This window comes from Polypterus senegalus, chromosome 2 (genome assembly GCF_016835505.1).
Source record: "Polypterus senegalus isolate Bchr_013 chromosome 2, ASM1683550v1, whole genome shotgun sequence".
Classification (NCBI taxonomy): Eukaryota; Metazoa; Chordata; class Cladistia; order Polypteriformes; family Polypteridae; genus Polypterus; species Polypterus senegalus.
Window position 1 is genome coordinate 97,111,516 of NC_053155.1, and position 24,682 is coordinate 97,136,197.

The 24,682-nt window shown below is 36.5% G+C and overlaps 1 protein-coding gene across 4 annotated transcripts in view; it reads right to left on the reverse strand.

Annotated features, from left to right (window-relative positions):
* Positions 1-24,682, reverse strand: part of gucy1a2 (guanylate cyclase 1, soluble, alpha 2) — a 325,294-nt gene that overhangs the window by 239,173 nt on the left and 61,439 nt on the right. For all 4 annotated transcript variants that reach the window (XM_039744199.1, XM_039744195.1, XM_039744197.1 and 1 more), the window contains exons 3-4: positions 24,179-24,303; positions 12,646-13,373 (exon numbers count right to left, since the gene is read on the reverse strand). In XM_039744199.1, the coding sequence (XP_039600133.1) occupies positions 12,646-13,373; positions 24,179-24,227 (777 nt within the window). In that variant the 5' untranslated portion in view covers positions 24,228-24,303. The remainder of the gene's footprint in view (positions 1-12,645; positions 13,374-24,178; positions 24,304-24,682) is intronic.

Sequence of the window (24,682 nt, forward strand, 5' to 3'; positions counted from 1 at the left end):
GTAAAGATGACAGGTTTCATTCATCGATTCGTTTCTTACTGCATCAATAAACAGCTCGTCTTCTTCTTTATCTGAGACCTGACACACTGCATGCATGGGGTTTTTTTTCACTGTCTTCCTTTAGCGGGACATTGACTTTTTCCAACGTGTGCTTTGTTTTGGATTTATGAATATGCTTGTATGTATCAAACGCTTCATATTTTTTGCTGCCTTTTCAATTGTGTAATTTGGTTTTTGTTCAGTGCTCTTTGGAACTGTTGCTTTTTATCTGTGCACTGCGTCAGTTCCCGTGAGCCGCTCGGTGTACATGCATCGAAGGTTCCCAGCTGTGCTGGTGCCATCTCGTGCTATGTCCATGGCTGTATTTAATGTTACCTTAGTCCTGGCACTTAAAACTTTCTCTCGCAGTTTCGCTGAGTTTGTACCAAACACCACCCTGACCATCTCATCTTCCTCTGCATAAGCACAGTCCTTAACCCGTGAATATTTAGTGGGAGTTTGCTATTGGATTGCCGCTGACGGACGGCCTTATATGGGCAGGCACTAAATTACAAACGCCAGCGGCAGCCTGTCTATGAACTTAATTTAAAGTGTAGGTTTACATCGTGCTTTGTTTCAGTAGCAGAACTCATGAATATGGTTGTATATGTCACTCGCTTCGCTTCTTATTGTTTAGCTGCCTTCTCAATTATATAATGCATGTTTTCTTCAGCGCTTTTTTTAGGTCTTCCTGGTTTTCTATGTACTGCGTGATTACGTGGGAGGCGTGATGATGTCACACAAACTCCGCCCCACGGCGTTGAAGCTCATCTCCATTACAGTAAATGGAAAAACTGCTTCCAGTTATGACCATTACGCGTAGAATTTCGATATAAAACCTGCCCAACTTTTGTAAGGAAGCTGTAAGGAATGAACCTGCCAAATTTCAGCCTTCCACCCACACGGGAAGTTGGAGAATTAGTGATGAGTCAGTGAGTGAGTGAGTCAGTGAGTGAGTGAGTGAGTGAGTGAGTGAGTGAGGGCTTTGCCTTTTATTAGTATAGATATATATATATATATACAGTATATATATATATATATATATATATATATATATATATTAAAGAGAACAGTAGCACCTACACTTACCCCTGAGACACATTACTTTTGACATCACCTAATTCTGAAAAAGGTTTCTCTCACCATTGCTTCTTGTGTTTACATAGTGGGACATGCACTTCCACTTCTTCCAGTTTGATGCCCAACCTGTCACGCGGTTCACTATCAAATACCTTCTGAAAATCAAGAAATGTATCATTTGCACCTCTCATATTGCTTCCTCATAGTTTTCCAGCAAATTATAGAAATGGACTGTTAAATAGGACAAGTCATATCCATCCATTTATTATTTTGGTTTTGTATACAAGAGCTCATAAACTATTGCCAGCTCTTATTTTGTTAATAAAATCATAATTTCCTAGTTAGTAGTAATCCTCCGCAAGTATGTAGCACAGTATACTGAGTGTTAAAGCAATTTCTATTATCTAAAATTTGGTTTGCAGTGTGACCAAGAAGAATCTGAAACTAAAAATATGAAGTCCACCTTCAGAGCAAGGTAAGTGTACTTGTAACTGACTAGAGCCCTCTGGTGGTGAAAACTACTGAAGTGCAGTATGTTCTAATTAAAAAAAAACTTTTAGCAAAGTATTGTTGGGCACTGCAGGTACCAGGAGTAGAAAAAGATTCTCATGTTGGTTATGCATTCTGAGCTTTTATTCTGTGAAGTGCGCTATACAGAAATGAATTGAACTGAACTTATTACACTGAAGTGTAGGCAGGTTAAGTAGATTGCACTGCATTATGTAGAAAATCAGTTTAGAGGACCTAACCAGCAAACATCAGTTTAAGAGTTGGGCCTATTAGCCACAAAGCCCCTCTGTTGTATGAGAGTGTCAAATGTGCACATATTTCAGTGTGTATTTGTCCTGGAACAAACTAAAAATTCTAGTCAAAATCAACCATATACAAATATTAACAGCGGTTTCGACATAAAGGAGATGGCAGGACAACCAAAAATTGAACTTTTGCATAAATACACATATCCTTGAAAAAAAGTCACATACTCATTATTGTTTTAAGAAAGTACCTGAACCAAACAACAAGATAGTGGATCAAGAATGTACTCATTTTTAAGGCAGTAGTACTATGATGAGTGAATATCTTGCAAAACATTTTGCATATGTAAATGACACGCAGATCCCTTTTTACAAGCGGAATACTGCAGTTTTCAGAGTTTTTAAGTCTTTGGGTAAGTTGCTTTCAATTTGCTGTACACAATTGAACACAGTTAAGTATTTAGACTGGAACAACACATAAAGCAGCAAGAAGTTTTAAGGCTAACATCTGACTAACAGCACTTTATAAGCCTACTGCTGTGGGCATAATTAAAAAAGCTAGTGATAAAAATCTTCAGACATCTAAAGGGAGTAAAGTGAAAGCAAGATCTGCCTTTACAAATAAAAATATGAAAAGAGGCCTAATATCAAAACAGAAAGTATAAAAATGGTAGGATAACATTATTAATTTTTGAGAACCTGCACACTCTGAGGGTTCCAATGAGCGGAAGAATGTAACTCAAAGTAAAGAAGTTTCTGTGAGGTGAGAGTATGTTCACAGACACGTGGAATTTGAAATGAAGTCTATTGAAGGCTGAAAAACTTTAAAAAAATGTATTTCCACAAAGGGAACACTGAACAAAAATGTCTTCAGTTCAGTGGAAGAGGATACCAGGTAGGTCTACTGCAATCAATTTGTTAACTAAACAGATTTAACAATCTTTTCTTTTGTAAACATGTTTATAGTTCTAATAAGAAATTGTGCAGAAGAGGTGAACCATAATATGAAAAACAGAATTCTAAACTAGGGACTAAACCCAGGATAAAAAACAACTCAAAAGAAAACCAAACATCAAAGCCAAATATAAAAACCAGGAACAAAGTCAAAAGAAGCTGCAAAAAATCCTAATTGCTAAAAGACTTTAAAGATAGCTACTATACATGAGAGGTTCTGAGATATTATGTACAATCTAAGGAACCATCCACATGAAGGTTCTAGAAAGACCCTTTATGTATTTAGATTAGTAAAAGGAACTTTAAATAACCATGAAAAGATAATGGCAGTTTAATAAACACCAATAGGTCTGGGAGTTTGAAAGGAGTCTTCCTTCATATACAGTAATGACATAGGCTACGTCCAGGTTTTCTTGATCTGTGAGCACACTGCTAGGTAGTCTTCTACATAGATTTCTTATATTTACACATATTATTATTAGAAACCTTTTCAAAGCCCCCAAAACGATTTCATATACAAAGACCATTCCCAGAATGAGGAGGTTCTTTGTTAAGCAATGAAGTCACGAGGAATTACACAACCCAGAAAGGTGCCATTATAGAACCTTTCTTTTTAAGAATGCAGATTACGTACTTTTATCTGGCAATACCAGTTTTGCATCTAGAAAGCTTAATTTCTTCATTCTATTTTTTTTAGTTAGCTAGAGTTACCTAATGCTTCTCCTCCTTTTGTTCTTATAGATAGGATGACTAGCAATCCCGATAACGCCACTTTTGGGATGTCGTCTCCTGGCCCTGCCCCTTCAGGTCTGGCTTGCTTTTAAGAAGCCAGCACAATCATCTTTGCCTCAGTCAACAATCTCTCTCCAGTCTGAAAAGACCATTGAACATTTGGCCTCCTTTCCTTGATTTTTGCCATCAAATATATCGGACTTGCCTTAGAGGTGCCCCACCTCTTTCTAACTGTCCTTTGTTTTTAAATACAATAGATAGAACTTTATTTGTCCCTATGAAGACAAAATGTGTTGTCGGTTGTCCTGAATCCATCTGGTCCATAGCTGTCCTTCAGTATATCCTAAACCTATCTCCTGTATACAGGTAGTGTATGGACATAACAAACACCATTTGCCAACTGTCCAGTTGAATTTGCCAAGCAAAGGAAACATGGAGTTTGTGACAATAAAAAACTCAATAACTATAACTGGTACAAACGATCAATTTTTTTCAGGTTAGCTTTTCATTACTTTCTTTTTTCTTTTTTGCTCCATTCACCCATATGCTTATTCCCTATAATGTCACTGGTTGGCAACAGATCCCAAAGATGGACTTCAAATAGCTAAGCTTGCACTGAGATGTCTAAACAAATGTGAATGATCCTTGGAGATCCCAATCTCAGTTTCTAAATGACATACCTCTAAGTAGTTATTTGTTTTCACTCATACTACTCCACACCTAAATTATTCAGTTAATTAAATAGGCAATTTGATATATTATAGGATACTTTAATTTCTTTAAATTACACTTTTGATTTTGTTAGTCAAATTGATAAAACTGTATATTTTAGATATACCTGTCAAGCAGAATTAGTGCTATTATAGTAATTCACAAATTGAACATCTTAAAACAAAAGCCTGCAAAGGGAAATATTGACTGGCTATATTTCTCAGAGGGGATGTTGAGTTCTTCTGCTCCATTGTTGTGAGGATTGACTCTATCATTATGTGGTACAAAGCTTTCAATATCTCTACAATGTAATCTGAGTGCAAAATGTGACTATTATTTTACAGGTTCAGGTTTTTCCTACTCATGTTCTTTAGTGTTAGGGTGACAAAGTAAAGATGCTTCTTTCATCTGTCAAAAGCGTTTTAATAACAGATGACCCATTTTCAGTAAACATTTGAAAAGATCTATTTTATTGCTCCTTTCGATCAGACAGTGAAAAACAGTAGTGGCAACAGAGCATAGTGAAATTATTTTAAGAAAATGGTCTGAATCAAAGTAATTTTCATTTACAATGTCATTGAGCTTATCTATGTTCTCTTTTTTAACACACAATGATCAAAGCTCATATTGCATATTGTATGTGTGACACATTTGTCCAGAAACAAAAAAGTCACACCTGAAATAAAAAAAAAAAACAACATATATAATTTATTCATGCATTTTTCCACTTTAAAACCCATTTGTTGTTAATTCTGCCTTTCATAATTATTTGCGTTAATCAGCATGTTATGCAGAATAAGCTGATTTATCTTTTTTAATGTAGAATTCAAAAGAGTTCCCAACACTTCAAAGATACCCTCATGTAGGAATTTCTGAAAAACATATGCTAACAGTTTTTATATACAAACGTTATTTTCTTTGAGCACTCTTGGGTAAATTTTGTACTGTCCGGGCAATTTGCTTATATTTAGCAGCACATTCTTTTGAATCCATAAATACAAGCATGTTTTTAATATTTATCAACTGCTGGAAAAACAACACTATCCAAATAACTAATACTAACTGTGTATAAAATTCAGATTAATTCAAGTGATTATAAAAGGCAGGGCTGATAACCATCTATCCAGTATACATCAGGTGTGCTAGCAGGTAGTGACCAAGGTTTTAGACATCATGTTTCATTATTATGCTGTTGTTTTATAAAGAAGAGATAAACACATTGCATCATAGAAAAGTGCACCATACCATACCGTAGCAACATAGCATAGTATTGGAAAGTCAGCATAGAAAGTATATTGACTTTCTAAAGGCTTTTTATATTATATCCAATTTCAGGTTAATGATTAAAGGGAAAAACAGAAGCAGAAGAGGTAGCATACTACAGAATGGAAAAGTGTGATGCCCATGTTATCCGCAGGTAGCGTACTGCTCTTCAACCTGGATTTTGATAGATGTAAACTGAGATAAGCCATGTGGGTAATAAGGGCACACACAGACACAAGAAGTGTAGGCGTAAAAGTGTGCAGTGTTCGTATTATCGATAAAGAACTGTCCCAAGATCAGATAAAATGCACTTGAGTTTCTTCATAAATAAATTAATAAATAATCCCAATAATGTTAAATTCAATAATAAAAATATAATCCATAATGATTAACATCGACAGGATCTGTCCATACAAACTGAGTTTGAGTGCCTCCTCTCAAACTGACTGTTCACCCTGTAAGGCCTTCTCAGCAAGGGGCAACATCCATCGGCAAGAACAGTCCTCCTTCAGTCTGGCTCAAGTTCCCGCCCCCATCCCTAAGTATTGAGCAAGGAACCCTGCGAGCCCTGCTCTCTTCTCCCTTCCACCATCCCTTGGCATTCAGCGGGAGTTGCTCAGTGCAGTCGGTCGCTCCCGCTCCTTGACCACTCAGCAGGAGTAAGCCTACCCCATGAGAGCCATCTGCTTGCTCCACCTGGGGCCACTCCTCAACCACTTTTCTCCGCATTACAGCAGCTGTTCTGCCACAATTCTGCCTCTTCTTTATTTTTCTATCTTTTCATTTAGCCTTCAGACTCTTTCTTTTTGTCACTTTTTGTTCTTCCTCCCTGTCTATCTTGCTCGGGCTCTTTAAACCCTTGTAGGCATAGGTACCGTGATTGTGATTCCCAGAGCACTAATAAGGAAACCAGGTAGGATGACCACTTCTGCATGCAAATGTGTAATTAGCTAATTTCCCCATCAACAACCCAGGGCTGCCTGTCTACACCAACCCTGAGCCCGAGGGCACTGTTTTTATATAAATAGTGCCACAATGCCACAAACTCTTAAATGTGCTTTACCACAAAAATTAACTGAACTCAAACGTAGCATTCTGTAGGATGTTTCTCCTTTTAACGTAATATAATACAATACAATTTATTTTTGTATAGCCCAAAATCACACAAGAAGTGCCGCAATGGTCTTTAACAGGCCTTACCTTTTGACAGCCCCCCAGCCTTGACTCTCTAAGAAATTTATCTACATGGTAACTGTAATTTATCTAAGAGATTTAAATTTGTAAATAATAATAATATCGGGTGTAACAAGTTAGCAAAATCACTGCACTAAATTCAGAAATAGACAGTGTGGATTATGGCCCTCCATTCATCCCGGCCAATACCCCCAGGCCGCCAGATGGAGCCCTCCCTGCAGCATGGTGGTGCCCAGAATGCCAGCAGGGAATTATGGACAATGGAGTTTTTATCCACAGCCCTGCTGGATACCACGGGGGCCGCTAGAAGGTGCTACAGGGAGGAGCAATGTGGGTTTCGCCTACAACCCGGAAGTGCGTCCTAGTCACATGGACAGAGGAAATGATGTGCTTCTGGGTTGAAGAAAAGAAGACTTTTGATCTGACCCAGAAGTGCTAAGAAGTCACATGAACAGGGGTTCGGAAGCACTTCCGGGTCACGGACTATAAAAGGACTGTGGGAGATCCCCGACGTTGAGCTGTGCTGGGTGGAAGGGTGGCAACATGTCTGGGAGTGGAGGATTGTTTATTGATTAGTATTGCATTTGTTTATGAGTATTGTGGAGAGGAGGGTGCTTTGTGCACATTATTTTGTTAATAAAATAAATAATTGGACTTTTACCTGGTGTCTGGCGTCTGGTCTGAGGGTTCAAGGGGACAACAGTGCCCCCTATCTGTCACAACAGATATGTGGCAAATAAAGTTTAATATACAGTAAATAAGTCTGAAGTCTTCAGCACAGTAAGAAGTAAGGATGCCTAATTTACCAATCAAATAATGTATTGAAGTGACTAAGAAGGCCAATAGGATAACAGGTTACATAGCACACTATGCTGAGTACATTTCAAAAGAGATTATGTTCATGTTGTTTAATGTATTTGTTAGATCACATATATAACTGTCCTGTCAGAGCAGGAAAGCAGATAACTAATTTCTTGAGAAAACCGGGAGATGCAAGCAAAAGGCAAAACAAAAAAATGAAATAAACTGAAGTGACCAAAACCCATACAAGAGGACAATGTTCAAAGTAAATAAACACAATAGGTCAAAAACCAGGCAAGACAAGAAAATGAATAATCTGAGAAGTCAAAATGAGAATAAGAATTTTATCCACAGATGAGATAAGTCTCACAGCAAAAGACAATTTGCTGATTAAGTCAAGGTCATGGCTGCCCCGGAACCACAACCCTAGAACTACAGGACATGACCCAGAACAACAGTACATAATGTGGCTTCTCAAAATATCAATGTTCCGCCTAAATCATGACAATAATACTGTGTGCAGTTTTGGTCTCCACTACACAAGATGAACTGGACATAATAGTGCTAAGGAAATTAAAGAGAAGAGCTGCTAAATTTATGCCAGGACTCTAGAGTTTGAGCTATGATTAAATATAGAAAAAGCTGAACTTTTCACCTTAAACAATACAGTTTTTTTTCTTTTTCAAAGTTAAAATAATTATTTTGCACAATTGTAGCACAGTTTAATTATCTCCAGACATTTGTTTCATTAAGTGAAAATACACTTGTTAAAAAAAAAATTCTCATATGTGAAACAAACCCCCCCCAAAAAAAATCACAGGACACAAATCCTGAAATGGTCAACATTCAGCAACAGCACAGATGTACTTCATTTTAAAAAAGCCTAACAAAAAAAAAAAGCAAGCGAAAACAAAGGTTTCGAGATATAAATTTTCCCTGGTTCTCCTTTACAGCTCAGTGTGCTAGGTCCCTACAACTAAAAACAAATCAAAGCAATAAATTAAAGAAAAACTCTTTTTTTGTGAAATACCCTACTTGAACAAAAAAAAAAATCTCAAAATAACAAACCATTACATCACCTTTGCCAATTAACTACAGGTGACTGATCGTTAAATTCATATTTTTATTAATAGACAAATGAATCAGTTTTAACAATACAAAATATTAGATGTATACAACTACAATAATGAATAAGAAAACTAAGTTATTAGTAATTCACAAAACTGACTGAAAGAGAAAAATGTAAAGTAAGTAAGAGACAAAACTGTAAAAAGGAAAAAATGCATACTTAACAAAGGACTCGAAGGTTCAAAACAAAACAATGCACAGTACATCAAATTTTATAATTTATTCTAGAATAGAAGCTACATTTAGCAATACAAATCTAAAGGGGCAACCATTAAACAAGACTGGGAAACCAATCGAAAAAAAAAATCCAAAACCAGAGGAACACACATGACAGGTAGAAGCAGAAAGCTAAATAACTCTTAAGAGGACACCTACTGGCAATGGAAGAAACTCAAATAATACCTCAGCAATCTCTGGAGACTTGAACCAGTTCATTTTATGATACCGTAATCCATAATTGGTAATTGGAGACACCATCCCTTGGTTGCAATTTTTAAAGGGAAAAAGGAAAGCAAATAACAAATAAAAGAAAGACAAAGGAATAGAAACCACAAAAATGGGAAAGGTGCAGATGGGGGCAGAACTCCAACTCAAACATGACTCTTTTGTCCTATGACAAGACACATTTTCTCCTGTTTGATTGTTGTTTATAACGATACTTACAAGGAAGCACACATGCACATTAATGGCAACTGTCCCATCAACAAACTACTTAACTCCAAAACAGAAGACAAAAAGATGACAAAATAGTGGAAATGATACATAAAAGTCTCCCAAAACCAGACACAAAAGTGGTTGGTGGACTAAATGGTGTTGTGTCTTTTGTAAAATCTTTGGTTATTATTTAGTGTGTTGTACATTTTATAAACAATGACTCTAACCCTATTCATGTGATTGATTTGGTGTGACAAAGCAACTGGTGACTAAAACTTGACAGTCCACTTGATAACAGTCCACAACAAGGCAGCGATTTCCACCATATCATGTTCTTTTATGTTTGAAAATAAAGGCATACAATTCTGAGTCTGAAGAAATTGTTCAAGAAGATGAACATTCCTCTATAAGCACCTTCAACTGTTCAATAAAACTAGGAACCTCACTATGCATAGAAGACTAAAACAGTTTAAAAGTAATAATATATAATCATAAAAGTTTCTCTTTTTACACTGCATCTTCCTATGGCGTCACAGTTTTCCATAATCTATTGCTGTGCCTATGAGGTCCATCTGCATCATAAGCCTCTAGAAATAGCCTTTTTCCACAGCATAGCAGCTCTTAACTAGAACTCTGTATGTGTGGAGTGTGACTGTAGAAATGAGGCCTGTTCATACAGTTTAACAACTATTTTGTACAACTCTACCTTCTCCTGTGAGTCGAAAAGAATTTGTCATAAAAAGAAAGAATGTACAGATTTTCAGTAAACACTGCAGCCAATCGAAACGCTGTCAAAGCAAATTTGAATGGATCCACTATCGATGAATCACTCTGGGTATTTTCCCTCTTCGTTTAACATCCTCAAATGACATGTTTGGCTGTAAATCCAGGGTCAGAAGCAGCAGCTCAACCAGGATTTCTCTTTTGTTCAGGATGAGACACAATTCCTTGCTAAATGACAACTTCAGAACCCTTTCTGACAAATGTGAGGCCAAAATAAAATGATAAACAAAAGTCCCACTGTTGGTGGCAGGACATGTACTTCAACTTTATTGGCCAATGGCTGTAGATTTTGGTAGCTAATGCTGTCCTCTGTTTTTCCTTTATTAATGACTCCAAACTATCCAAAGCAACATCCTCTCCCATTATTGCTTGTGCCAAAATCTTCTACCCACTGAATGGGTTCTGTATGCAATTAGTATAATTGCTGACCTGCATTTATTCACAAACTGGTGCCACACCAACTGAATGAATTGCCATTATTAAAATAATCTACCTATCATTAGACCAAAACCAGTGATTATTAAGACCTTGCCGTGCAGTGTCTACATTAGTACTATCAATTGTTATGATTCTCTGACAATTTTACTTGAGAATCAGCCTAACAAAGCACCTTGGATCTCATGCAGCATGAACGTTTTGTGTTAAAGCAAAATGCGCTGTACGTTAAGATCCTAAAACTTTCTGCGAACAAGTAGGTTTTGGATTTTAAATTTTTGTGGTTTTTAATAGCTTCATTTTAAATCTTTGGTTGATCTAAAACTTCTTTTTTCTGTTTACAATTTAAAAAAATGCACAAATCACTTTTTGGAGCAACTCTTTTGTGGGAAGCTGTACTTGCTCTTCAAATTTATTGCACAACAATTATTTTAAACTACAGTTTGTTCATCTGATCTACATATTATGTGATCATGTCAGTTTTGTGGGTAGGCAATGCGATTTAAATGTTTTAGGTGCACTGATTTAATTTTTATTATCTACTACCGGAAATACCCAGTAATTGCCCAGGTATATTTGTAGAATGGGATAAAGAAAGAAATTGAAAGGGTTACGTATCTTTTCAAATGGTGACCCTGTTCTTGATGCTAGCGATCCCATCCATCATCCACAATGCCCAAGTATCAATGTCACTGCTCTCGCAAATCAAGAATTTGTTATCTTTGGGTCCAACAGGATTCCTGAAATGCAGTATCTCCTTGCCTAGTTGTAACCATTTACATTGTCATGTCTGACTCGTCCCCTTAGTTCAAGGTTTGCACTCCTTAAATTATGAAGAAAGGCCAACAAAGCAGGAGTTAAACTACAACCTTCTGATTCTCTTTTGTATTGCACAGCACTTCCACTTTTGATCAAGCCTCACTCAACATTCCCCTGCAAAACTGCAAGATACTCCTTTTGATATAACAGTAGATAGAAGCAGCATGTGGTGTTGCCAAGGTAGGAAATGTTAAGCTGTGGTTATTTTGTCTGCTAGTATGGATTGAGTCTGTTTGAATTTTGTACTTGCTCTGAGCCAGCAGGTGGAGCTGGTGTGCAGACTACAGCACACAGGAAAAAATACCCACTGGGACTCCCATGATGAACATTTTGGGTTCCAGAGTAGTCTGTCTTGTCTGTATGGTCTTAGAGAGCAATTGTGCAAAATTTGGTCCAGATCAGGGTCAAAGGATGTAGGATTGCGTAGGAAGCATATACAGCAGTCAGAAATTCTAATTTATACAAATAGATTTGTGTCCATCTGTTCATTTTGAACGTGTTATTAATTTTTATTGATATGTTTTATTATTTTTGTTTCTCCGTTTTGTTTTTCATGGGTGCCACCATTTTGTGTGGTTTATTTCACTTTGTTGGTGATAACACTGTCATTGCCAGCCATGTGACTAGAAAGTCACGTGACATAGGACATAATCTTGATCTGCCTATATAAGATGGCACTGCAGTAGTTCAAGTGTCTAAGATTTTGGATTGCTTGGGGAAAACTTTGTTGTGGCTTTAGCTATTCGGAAGAACATTTAGGGAGTCCGGACTTGGCATGTTTTTTTGACTAAGGCTTTCGGTTTGCATGTTGGGCTTTGTTATTTTAAGTCAAACAACCATTTTCTTTTTTTAGACCTGTGATTATTCTTTTTCACCTTCTAGTCTTTTATTTTGGGCCAGGCTTGTCATCTTGGCAGTAGAGGTATGGAATCAAGTATGGCACAATGATAATATCCATTTACACTATAATTACAGAGTAACTATGTAGCTGTGCTGTGGATAAATTGGCATTTACAATGCAATTACCACTATATGTCCATCATAAAAAGCATACTTGAAAACTTGTCATCCAAAAAAGCTATTCCAGGTTAGTAACTGAAAAACACTAATGTTGTCTCAATATAGATTGATATAATTGAAACACGTCTGTGATTAAAAGTACCCAAACTTCAGCCAAATGAATTGTCTTCTACCACATGCAAGACAACAAACTAGAACTGATCCTTGTTATTCCATGCAGTGAATCATACAGTTCCTAATGTATAGGAATTCAACATATTTTAAAAAGATCACTTACTTTTTCTCGATGTCCTAGCTCAGACGATTCTGGCTTTGTCCTTATAACAAAAGGGGTGGACAGCCTCAAGAGAATTGCTTGGAAGTTGCAGGGGATTTTTGGAGAGACAACCTCAAAACAATCATGGAAGTTCAAAGATCGATGAACCTCACATTTGATCTGTTTTCGGAGCCCTTCTCCAAGTTGCAGGAGTGTCATGTGAGCATCAAGCATAAGATGGAACGGAAATGCCCTGTAGAAGGTACTTAAGCCAATCTTCAGGTCAGAGGCAGAACGAGAGAGCTTTAAAGGGGGGTTCTTTGAAGGCTCTGGAAGTTGGCAGATCTTGATGAGAAATGACAAGCAGTTAGAGTTACCTGGGTTTGATCCATCTAAAACCAATTTTCCCACAGAACTGACAACCTGCTCAACCTGAACCTCCATGCTATAAATCCTGCTGGCAGTAGCTTTGATCATTCCAGGCATTGCAAATCCAACAATGGGAAAAGGGTGAAAATAATGGAGCATCAGAGAGCTATCCTCAGACAGTTCTTTGCATAGAAAGGAAGGGGACTCTGATGAAACCTTCTTGCCACACGAAGTTCTTATGTGCTCTAACAGGGCATCAAAGCCATTGAAAAAGTCTTGCAGAGTGCTTCCTACAGCTCGTAGGACTCGTTCATTCTCTTCAAAGCACAGGGTGAAGAACTCTTCACCAAATCTTTCCCGCAGCTCTTCAAAACTCACCCCTGAAAAAAAAAAAAAAACAAAGTCTTTAATCTGTGCTTTGTGTTGCATTCATATAGAGGACTTTGACACAGTGGGACCACCCCTCAACTGAAATTTAAAAAAAAAAATCAAAATTTAGAATGAAAAAGAGAAAGTTACCATGGACATACTGTACAGTGTTCTAGTATTTACAAAAGACAGAATGAAGAAATATGTGCTTGTCAATGTATTCTTGCTTATCTCTGTTTTTCAAATTAATCTTTGCATTTATTTATTTCAAAGTGTTGTGAGTTTTGCCAAAAGCAAACAATTAAACAATTAAAAAAAATAAATAAATGAGATGGTTTATGTTTCAAATTATAATCAAAGGATTATTTAATTTCTAAACAGGAATATAATAAATGATTAAGACAGAACAAAACAATTAATAGCAGTATCGCAGCATCAGAAAATTTGAGTGCCACCTTGCCTTACTCAATCGTCTGTTTCTATAGGTGGCATTTTCATACTATTTTATAACAATCAATTATAATATGTTATAAATGACAAGTTTGAATGACATTGGTGAGGACAGGATAAAGGGAAGCATCACACTTCAATTATATATTAGAATGCCACAGTACTGTAAACTTGTGATGCTTTCAGTGAGCAAAGCCCCCTGGCCCATCTTGTCGTGTCTACTTCTATGCAATGGTTTATTTGCAGGAGTTCCATGATGTGAGGCAGGGCAAAGTCACTTGTAAGACAGCCTCCATTTAGAGTTCACCTGATTTCAAATGTGCTTTGTGCTTTTTTGACTTTTGGTTTATATTTTTGGATTTATAGTTTTGGTCCAATGCTTTTGTTCCTGTTATGATCTGCAGTTTAAGGCTGTCTGTCTTTTTTTCCATTCTGTTTCTAACTTTGCCTCTTCTATATTTGGATTTCCTTATTGTACTCGCCACTTGCTTGTATATAACCTTCTGCCTGATTTTTGATCAGACATTTGAATCATTGACTTAATAATAAAACTACTAACTCAATTATATTTTCGATTCCTGTTTCTGTGCTATACAGATCTGTAGTCTACATTATGTTTGCACTACCATTCTTGCTTTTAGGGCAGTGAGCCACTTTGTACTCTAGCAGCTTGGCTTTGTCTAAAGAAATGTTGGTGCTGATGGCCTTCCCTGCACACACTCCTGTTTGTGAGTATATCTTAATGTCTTGAGGACAAAATTCAACTAAAACCAAATGACTTGCAAGCATATATGTTTCTTAATTTTTCAAGGTTACTTCTAACTGCTGGTATGAAAATTGAAATGATTAGTAGTAAATGAAATGCTACAAGATTGCATTTAATAGTTAAGTTATGAGATCTCCAAGGAATTAAAATCAAAATAAATTATTCTTCATTCAAGTTATAGTTCTTTGTACAATGGTTTTTCTTTTACACAAATATTAATTACATATATGGGGTATATCCAATGGGAAGGAATTTAAGGTCATACCAGAAAAAGTGAAGGCTCCAATCAGGATTTTGTGCTATCTTGAATGGGAAGGTTAAAGAGAAATAAATGGATTTTGTCAATTTACAATGGTACTGTTTGTCTCCTCCCTGCTTTTTACATGCAAACATGAGTAATGGGATTGTGTATATGATAACATTTCAGTTTTTCCATGGTATAATTTTTCAGCTTATCAAACATGTGATGACCAGCACCATACAACATCTGCACTGGTTTAAATGTGGATTAAAATGGGTGAGTGGGTGAAAAAGTGACAGATAAGCTTTGATTTTTTGTCATGTGAATTAACTTTTTAGTACAAAAAGCAGAAAACTCTTTGAACTGAGACACTTCATTTGGTACTGCCCCTGATTCTTTCAGTTCTAATTATTATCAAACTCCATACTGCAAATCACACATCAAGTGATAAAATACAGAAATCATTGAAATGGAGAGTTCAGTTTTAATGTTAGGATAATTTTTGTGGACGAAGTTCCCAGGAGATTGGACTGAAAGCTTTTCAACAACTCATGATAGTGTGTCATCAGATTAACAAAACGCCTGTTTGTAGAGCAAAAATAGCTCTTAGAATTCCCGAGGAATTCTTGTTATCAAAAAACTGGAGGAGACAGACCTGGCCCAGAGCAAATCTGAGCAAAACGTATAGAAAATAACTAATAGTGTTATTAATATTAAAAATTGGGAAACAACATATATTTTTTTTGCTGAGCAATAATCTAATTTTTGACTTGCAAAATTAAATTTAGGAAAATAATCCAGTTGGGGTCTGCTCTCTGTGGACCATCACAACTAGAGATTCATGACATGTATGCCAAAAGAGCAAAAAGAAAAGATAAGATTATAAAGGACTATAGCTGTGCACAGATTTTACCTTCTTCCAAACTTTAAAACAAACAGAAGTAGAAATAGTTTTATACCGACTGTAATGAAAGTTTTAAATAAGCCAAATTCAGTTTTAATAACATTAGTAACTAATTTAGAATTCAGTTTTGATGTATATAAATACAATGTCAGTTTTTGTTTTATGTACAGTATATACAAGAGATGTTCAATAGTTTATCTTTCCGAGTATGAAAGAAAGTAGCAAGCATGTTGAAACAAGTCTAGGCAAGGTGTGACACGTCTCAAGGTTACTCATCCACAGTTGTGGCTCAGTGCGAGTCTAACATTCCAAGAGACAGGATGTCAGGAGAGTCCTCGTGCGAATCAAGTAAGCTTCTTCACGACAATGAGTTAGTTCATATGTCACGTCATTCACAGGCTGCCATCCGCGAATGTGGGTTCCAGCAGCTGAACCATCCACCCTACAATCCTCACTTTGCTCCCTCAGATTATTTCCTGTTCCGAGTTTTGAAGAAATCTCTCCATTGACAGCGGTTTTCAAGTGATGAATATGTCAAGGCAGCTGTGACGTCCTGGTTTGAAGATCAAACAGAAGATTTTTTTTCAAAGGGATTAAAGTCATTGCAGGAAAAGTGAATGAAGTGTATGGAGCTATCAAGGGACTATATTGAAAAATAAACGAATATGTTTTCGGAACTCTTTTCTTTCCTACTGAGGTAGATAAATTGTTGAACGCTCCTCGTATGTATGTATGTATGTATATTTGTATGTAGGAATGTGCATTTGTATGTTGCTGACTGGATCAAAACAAATTTCCACTTGTGGACAATAAAGGTAAACTTAAACTAAACCCGCTGTAAGCTTTCACAAGCAAATATAGATATTCAGACAATAAATCCAACTGTTTTTATGTGATATAAAAAAGGTGTACACCAATTACCAAAAGAGGTGAAATGCGTTCAAGATACCCACAAATCAAGACAGCACTCTTACGTTCCTTACTAAAGATAAGCCTCACCTCAGGCAGCCAGACCCAAATCTGCACAATCAGATTTTGGCCTGCACAGGACCTAATTGGAGAAAAGGCTGGAGTGGTAGCAATTTAAGTACTGAGAAAAACGCTATATAAATGGAAAGAATTATTGTTATCCTAAAAGTTAACAATACTTTAAATGTCCCAAAATATGCTCCTCAAGGGAGAGAAACTGGTTTGAGAGATATGTCCAAACAAAGAATCTTTTTAAATAAAGGATACAAGACAACCCACAGTAAACAAGTTTATAATTCTACTAGCAGAATACCCGCGCTTCACAGCGGAGAAGTAGTGTGTCAAAGAAGTTATGAAAAAGAAAAATAAACAGTTTAAAAATAACGTAACATGATTGTCAATGTAATTGTTTTGTGACTTTTATGAGTGTTGCTGTCATCAAGGATTTGATTATCATTATTTCTTTCAATCAGGTTCGTATTTGGAGGATGTGTTGTGTTCAAGTTACATTCCATGTTTGTCAACTGTTGTAAAGATAACAGGTTTCATTCATCGAAGTATTCACTACCCAAATCGGTACTCGTGAATCTAAGATGTTAAACCGGCATTCCCGGTATTAAGTTGTGGATTTGCCTGCGACTATTTAAAGGCAGCGTGTCTATGAACTTAATTTAAACTTTTAAGCTTTACACCTTGCTCTCCTATTGATATGTCTACAAAGGCTTGTTCAGAGTCAGAGGGTTGTTCCTTTCTTACTGCATCAATAAGCAGCTCATCTTCCTCTTTATCTGAGACATCACACACTGCATGCACGGGTTTACCTTTACCAGTCCTGCAAACTTTAGCGAAGTGGTTCGATTTACCACATTTTTTACACTGTCTTCCTTTAGCTGGACATTGACTTTTTCCACCATGTGCTTTGTTTCTGCAGTAGCTGCACTTATGAATATGCTTGTATGTGGCACACGCTTTATATTCTTTTGCTGCCTTCTCAATTGTCCTTCCGGGATATTGGGAGGTTGTGGTAGAATAAAGCCCTTCATTCCAATATCCAGTATTTCTTGCAAGCTGTCTTTTATATGAACTGTACTAGACTAAGTACAGGTGCTCACTGTGCCTAAAAGTAAAATAGTGACAATAAAATAAAGAAAAAAGTGACATCTAAATGGAGAACACCGGGCTGTTTCATACATGCACATGGCCATCCTCGTCATCACTACCAGTGAATGTAGGTATGTGCATGAGATGGTCCTCTGATTGACCTCCTGCCTTGTACCCAGTCCACGCAGGTTCTAACTTCTACAGCCCTGAACCAAATTAAGAAAACATTAAAGAATGGATGCATTTCTACCCTGCAGCAACTACCCAATGCAATGTGAGTTCCTCCCCCACATAAACATGACATTAATTATCACTGTGCTGGAAAGGCCTTAAGTTGCAAAACAAAAATATTGAATCTATTTGGACTCTGAATTGCTTGTGATTTATTCCAAAATAATGCTGAAAATTGCTAAATTGCTATTTTATTTAATTAACTTTAACCTTTTCATTCATCCATCCATTATCCAACCCGCTATATTCTAACTATAGGGTCATGGGGGTCTGCTGGAGCCAATCCCAGCCAACACAGGGCGCAAGGCAGGAAACAAACCCTGGGCAGGGTGCCAGCCCACCGCCGGGCATAACCATTTCATGTGGAAATATTTTCTCAAGACATTATGTAAAATGCTGCATTTGTTTCATATTTGGTTGTTTTAAATATGGTACATTTCTTTTTAACCACTGGTCCAACCTTAATTTTTACTACTAAGCTGAATTTGTTTAGATTAAATGACACTGTACTATAACAGTTAGAATGATAAAAGTCTAAATTAAATCTTTGCACAGATTGGTAAGTATGATATAGTAAAAGTTTTCCACCTATAGTTAAAATCCATATCAATTCAGCATTCATACTTCTGCAGTTCAGTCTGATTTTTAACAGTTGAATACAAGTGGACATGCTCTTCCTAAGCATATGAACACATTCAGGTGGACTGGAGCATAAGGCATTGCAACTAAAATGGGTTGTCATTTTGACATAATAGTATGGCAGGCCCTCCAGAGCACCGCTGTGGATTGTCACCCTCTCTTGGTGCAGCCCAGGTGGCTTTAATGAAATCATCAGCTCTGTTTCTGCACACCTAACTTCTGCTTAATTAGACACCTTTCATGGTTCATTATCATCATGCTGCCATTAACTCCACAGACTTGACGTGAAGCTGAAAGACACGAACAGCAGGTGCATGTCTGATTGAGAAAATAAAAATAGACTCATGGCAGTGGGAAAGAAACTTTAAAAGGCACATTTTAGCATAGAAATGAACTATTACTGTGTTGGAGATCACTGTGCCATAGCAAAATAGAAAAAGGGAGAAGAACATCAGTAAGGTGACATTCATTCGAATAGGAATGGTTCTTAAGTAAGGACATACAGAATTCAGAGATAAAAGTTACAGAACAAATCTCTTTTCAATTATTATATTTCAGCCAGGATTTGTTCTTTGGCTTATGTTTTATTTTCCATTTTTGTCTTTTCTGATATTATTGAAGTATTAGTTTTCATTTGATTATTGTTTTGTGTAAATATTACTGGTCTTGTACATGTCTCGTGTACTACTGCATGTAACCTGCATTCTTGGCATTTTTATGGGTAAACTCTCAAGAGGCGAGACCATCCTGACATCACTTCTATAGAGCCTTCCACTGCCTGAGGCGGAGGAGATGTTTCCAGCAGTGAGTCATTGATAGCTGTTGGTGGATCGGTCTTGCGAGTAGTGTTCTCTTTGGATTTTTCTGCTTTATTGATCTTTTCTTTCTGGGGTTCAGCTTTTAGTTAGCCTAGCAAAAAAGTCACAACTGGGAGATTGTTAGCTCAGGTCACAAAACCAAGATTTTAGGCAAAAATCAACATTAAAATGTTCAAGAACAGAGTCACAACCAAAAGTACTCAAAATGAATAAGAATTATAGCACAAACAAGAGGTTATCTGTGATCTTGGGTAGCACAGAACCGCATCAGGCAACAATGTACTCTGGCATGAATTACTTTTAGGGTCGTAACTTTCATAATCCTACCCCTGCAACCGCAAGTTGTCCCTAGAGACTGGCACCTGTGATAACCAAAACGACAGTTTAAAATAAAATTCCAAAATCTAAGCTAGGTACTGAAACTTAATTCCAATATGAAAGACAGACTTAGAGTGCCTGATTATAAAAAATTGCCCCAGAAAAGGAGAAACAATAGCCAAATAACCCTTTTCATAATATTTGATACCTGGATTTTGTCTTATGATAGCAATTTGTATTTGTTAGCCATTGGTTGCCTTTTCAGGGGTACCCATTTTGCCTTTTTTTGCGTCTTTTTTCTCTTTCTTTGCCATGTTTATTCTTCTTTGTTTATTTAATAAATTCTTTCAATTTAAAGAACACTATTTTATTCAAGCCAGAATGTTTACAGTCATCCTCTCTATTGAAGAGCATTTCTGTGTATGAGTATTTGGAACATTTTTTAAAGTATTTTTATTTTTTTCAAACCATTGCCTCATTTTGGGTCTGGATAGGCCTTAAAGTCCGCGCCTTGAGTTTAGGGTCTGATTGCCTGGAGTAAAGTATTTTCCTAGGTAAATCAGTGGAAGTCTTGTTCTGGCTCTTAAGGTATTTTTCAGGCCTGCTCCCTTTATGCTATCTTGTATGCGGCTGTTCACAACAATCGGCCAATGATTTATTTCAGTTCAAAATATCACTGAGCTCTGGTTCTTTTCAAAGGTTATATCCATCCATCTTTGTACCTAATTTATCTAGATTAGGGTTGTAGCAGCATTGGGCACATGGCTTGAACCAACTCTGGAATGGATACCAGGCATCACGGGGCCCACTCACACGCACTCATAGTGGGACATTTAACAAAACCTGTATGACTTTGGGATGTGAGAAAAACCCAGAAGAATAAGAGAATGTGTAAATTCTAAATAGACAGGGCTAGGGCCAAGATTTGAACAAAGGACCCTGAAGCTGTGAGACAGCAATACCTCACAATGCCCCACTTTGAAATTTTTAAAATGACATATCTAGTTTCATTTCAAACATCACATTAAACTATTTTGATACAGAGCAACAATTGTAGCACAAGAAAAAGACAGAGAAACAATGTACAGAAGAAGATAAAAATGTGGAAATTTCAAAATAAGATCATTAATAGGGTGATGGGCCTCCCATGGTGTTAAATGCACTAAGGTTCTTCCATAAGAAGGCTACCCACCTCATGCCTTCTTGTCAGAAGTCACTAATGGATCTATTGTTATATGTTGTTATTACAGTTTGTTGAAGGTCATGTAAATTCCTGCTTAACTTCCAAGAGTCAGAATGTATTACAATAATTTTCATTTACTTTTTGAAAATGAAGAACTGACAGGTGACCTGCTCAGGATCACACTGTAAGGTGGAGGAAAGAACTGAACCCGCTAACATGTGCTTTAAAGTCTAAAATCTTCATTGTTAAACCACACTGCCTTCTACAAATATGTGATTATGTGACTGAGATTTCAACAAACTATGGGGTGACAGCTCTCTTTGGAGAGGAACATTGCAATCCTGTCCGACTCCTTCTCCATCAACAAGAAAGAAATTCAACCATATGATCACTCTAAATGTCTAAGTAATGTTTACCATTGACTTGCTATAAATGCACACAAACCACAATGGGAAGATCCACACAGCACCATTCAGAATGGCAAGAGCCCATCACAATATAATAAAAACATAATTTCTGGATGTAACCTTTGTAATTCTTATATCTTCTTTATTCACAGCCATCCTATTTAATGTTTTAATCTGTTTTTCTGTGGAAAGTTGTGGTGGTAATAGACAAAGCTGGCCTCACTGCAATTAATTCTAATTTCCTAACAACAATCTTGTGTTCCTTTGGGATAATTCCCAGTTATTCCCAACTCATATGAGAAATATAATCCCTCCAGAATGTCATTCATCTGTCCCTAGGTCTCTTCCCTGTGAGCAATACCTGATAAAATCCATAAGAGAGGCATCTAGAGGTATCCTTACCAGAAGCCCAGGGAAACAGCCATTCTACTTCAAGTTCACATATATAAATCTGAATAACAACTTACTGTGGAAGCCAACATTCACCAACACTACCGAAGACCATGTGTTAACAGTGGACAATTTAATAAATTTGGATTCAAGGTTTACCTGGTTTGGATGATCGTCAAAAAAATATTGTATTTAAACATAAGGAATTTCACTAGTTTTCTTGTCAGTTAGCTATAGAAGCAAGCAATAGCACTGAAATAATACAGAGTCAATGCATTAACATAAAATAAACGTAGTAGAGCTGAAATTGTATTAATGTTGATAAAAACACTAAACGGATGATACTTGTATGTTTCACATCATCTCTCACGATCAGCTTTCCAATCACTCTTTGGAAAGAAAATGCGATACTTAAATATTTATACACTGCAGAGATTGCCAAAGATTTCCAACAGAGGACCACAAGCACAGACATGAAGGTTCTGATTTTTACAAGAGCCTTGCCACTTTTAGTGGTGAACTGTGCCAGTCATTCTGTAAGTCTATAAAACTCTTCTGCACCTATATGTCCTGTCCATGAAAAGACAAGACAAACCTTCATGCTTAACCTAAACAAACTCATTTTGATGTCAAATATGCAAACACAAGTCTGTAAGAAACATATTGCTTGCTGATTCATCTAATCATATGATTTTGCACCTCTACTTGGTAGTCAATCGCCTGTGGCAACTGCAGTACTGAATACCAACATGTGAATTGATTGATATATTTGTAATTTGTGCACAGCATTTTTAACTTACAATTGTCATTGATTTATTTTGCACAAAATAACTGAAAACAAGTATTTACACCATGCGTATAAATGTTCAAAAGTGTAGCAGGTCATACTGTGCACTCCCATTGTTAGTTCTGAAAACTGTGACACTAAAAGAAAAAAGAAAAAGAAAGACCCATGGTCTGCAACAATGGTTCTTGGTTTAATTAAATATAAATGACCAAAGAAACAAATTTTAAGGAAGTCAGAATGTAACATTTTGAGGTGTTTTACTGAAAAAGGACTTCTTGCCATCCTTGACATGTTCTAAATGTTTTAGTTAACTCTGAACATAGCCAGCTTTATGTTTTTATATGACTTTCAGAGTCAGTATCCTCCCCAGCATTTTTCACTTTGATAGGATCTAAGCTAAATTGATTAGTGTTATGAGTTGGAGTTACAAACATGGCAAGAGATGGTGTAAGGCCTCTTAGAAGTCCCAAAAAGCAAGCCAGGATATTCTCAGGCCTGTCCAGATATGGCTTCACCCCGGGTAGCACCTCAGCCATCACGTCATGCTTTTGTCTACACAGGCCCCAAAAAGGAGACTTGGTTTTAAAAGATCAAAATGTACAAAAATACCTTATAAGATTGTGCCAGAGGTTTTGGCAATTATTGGCAGTGCCAAGTCCCACAAAATAATCTTTAAAATTCAAGAATTTACTTACTGTATATAAAAGTGATAAAGTACATTAACTAGCCAAGGCAAAAATGATGGCAAATAGAATTAGCCTACAAAGTCAATCCAAGGTGAACAAGTCCCAATATGTAATTCAGAAATGACAATTTCAAAGAGAGAAGCAAAAATATCAAGAAACCAGAAATCAAAAGAAGCCAGTGTGGTGTAGGAGTTAAGAGTTTGAATTTCAAACCCTGAGGCTGTGTGTTCACATCCTGCTATGGACAATGTGTGGCCAAGAACAAGTCACTTCAGCTGGTTGTCCTCCAATTGAAAGAACAAAAGGGAATGTAACCAATTGTATCTCTCAAATGTGGTAAGATGACCTGAACAAAGGTGTCAGCCAAATAATAAGCAATACTAATAGTAAAATAACACAGTAAACTGCAATATAGTTTGATATAATAAACACTGTTCCACTGCTGGGACCCTCAATATAAAGCAGCAATGATGCCAGAGTTGCCCTTTCCCCTGGGGCTTCATCCACAAAATACAAGAAACAGTGAAATGTTTAAAGATATAGTGCACAAATAAAAAATAATAAGCAAACCTAACAAAAGTTACATCAAAAACTAAAAAACAATAATTCATTAATAGCAATAAAATGGAAAATAAATACAAGACAGTTTCAAAAGGAAATCTTTACTCTGTATGCACTATAGTTTCCATGAGCTTCTTTCTAAGTACAAAGATATTTCTTCCTCATTTTTTAAAAGTTTGCAACAAAATAAATGTAATATTCAAATTCAGAATGTGGAAATTTGGCGCAGGTTTAAAATACTTTATACTGGGTAGTAACTCTGTGAAAAAGAAAATTGTTTCAGACCTGGCTTTTTCTTAAACTTTGCTTTAAATTTGAAGCTGGAATTGTTGTTAAACTTAAGAAAACACACTAATGTCTCCTACCAAGTAATGTAGCGGTGCATTGTAGAATTCCTGAGATATCATCTGCCATGTCCTCATTAGTTGAGCGCTCCAAGTACTGGCATCTGCTGGAAATTCTCTCCAGTTCCTTTTCATCTTCATTGTATCTGTTATAGAAAATGTAATTACCATTATAACTTACACAGCACAGTCCTCTTAACAACGCCTACTGTACAGTAAATGCACAAACTAACTGATAATGAGAGCGAGGGAGAGAAGGGATAAACTGCAGCAGTGTAAAAAGCATAATGTGTCTGATTTACAAGCAGTTATCAATCTCTCTGACGGTTAAAGACAGATGCGATAGTATCTTGTAATTTTAAGACTGATTCATAACCAAAAATATGTCAATCAAAAATTGAAATCAGATTCTTAAATCCTGGTTAGCTTAAAACTTGCTTGCTCCTTTTTTTTTGTTCTTTTATCACATTACTATGTAGTCTTTATGTGTACGTCTTCAATAAGAACAAAATATACCATTCTCAA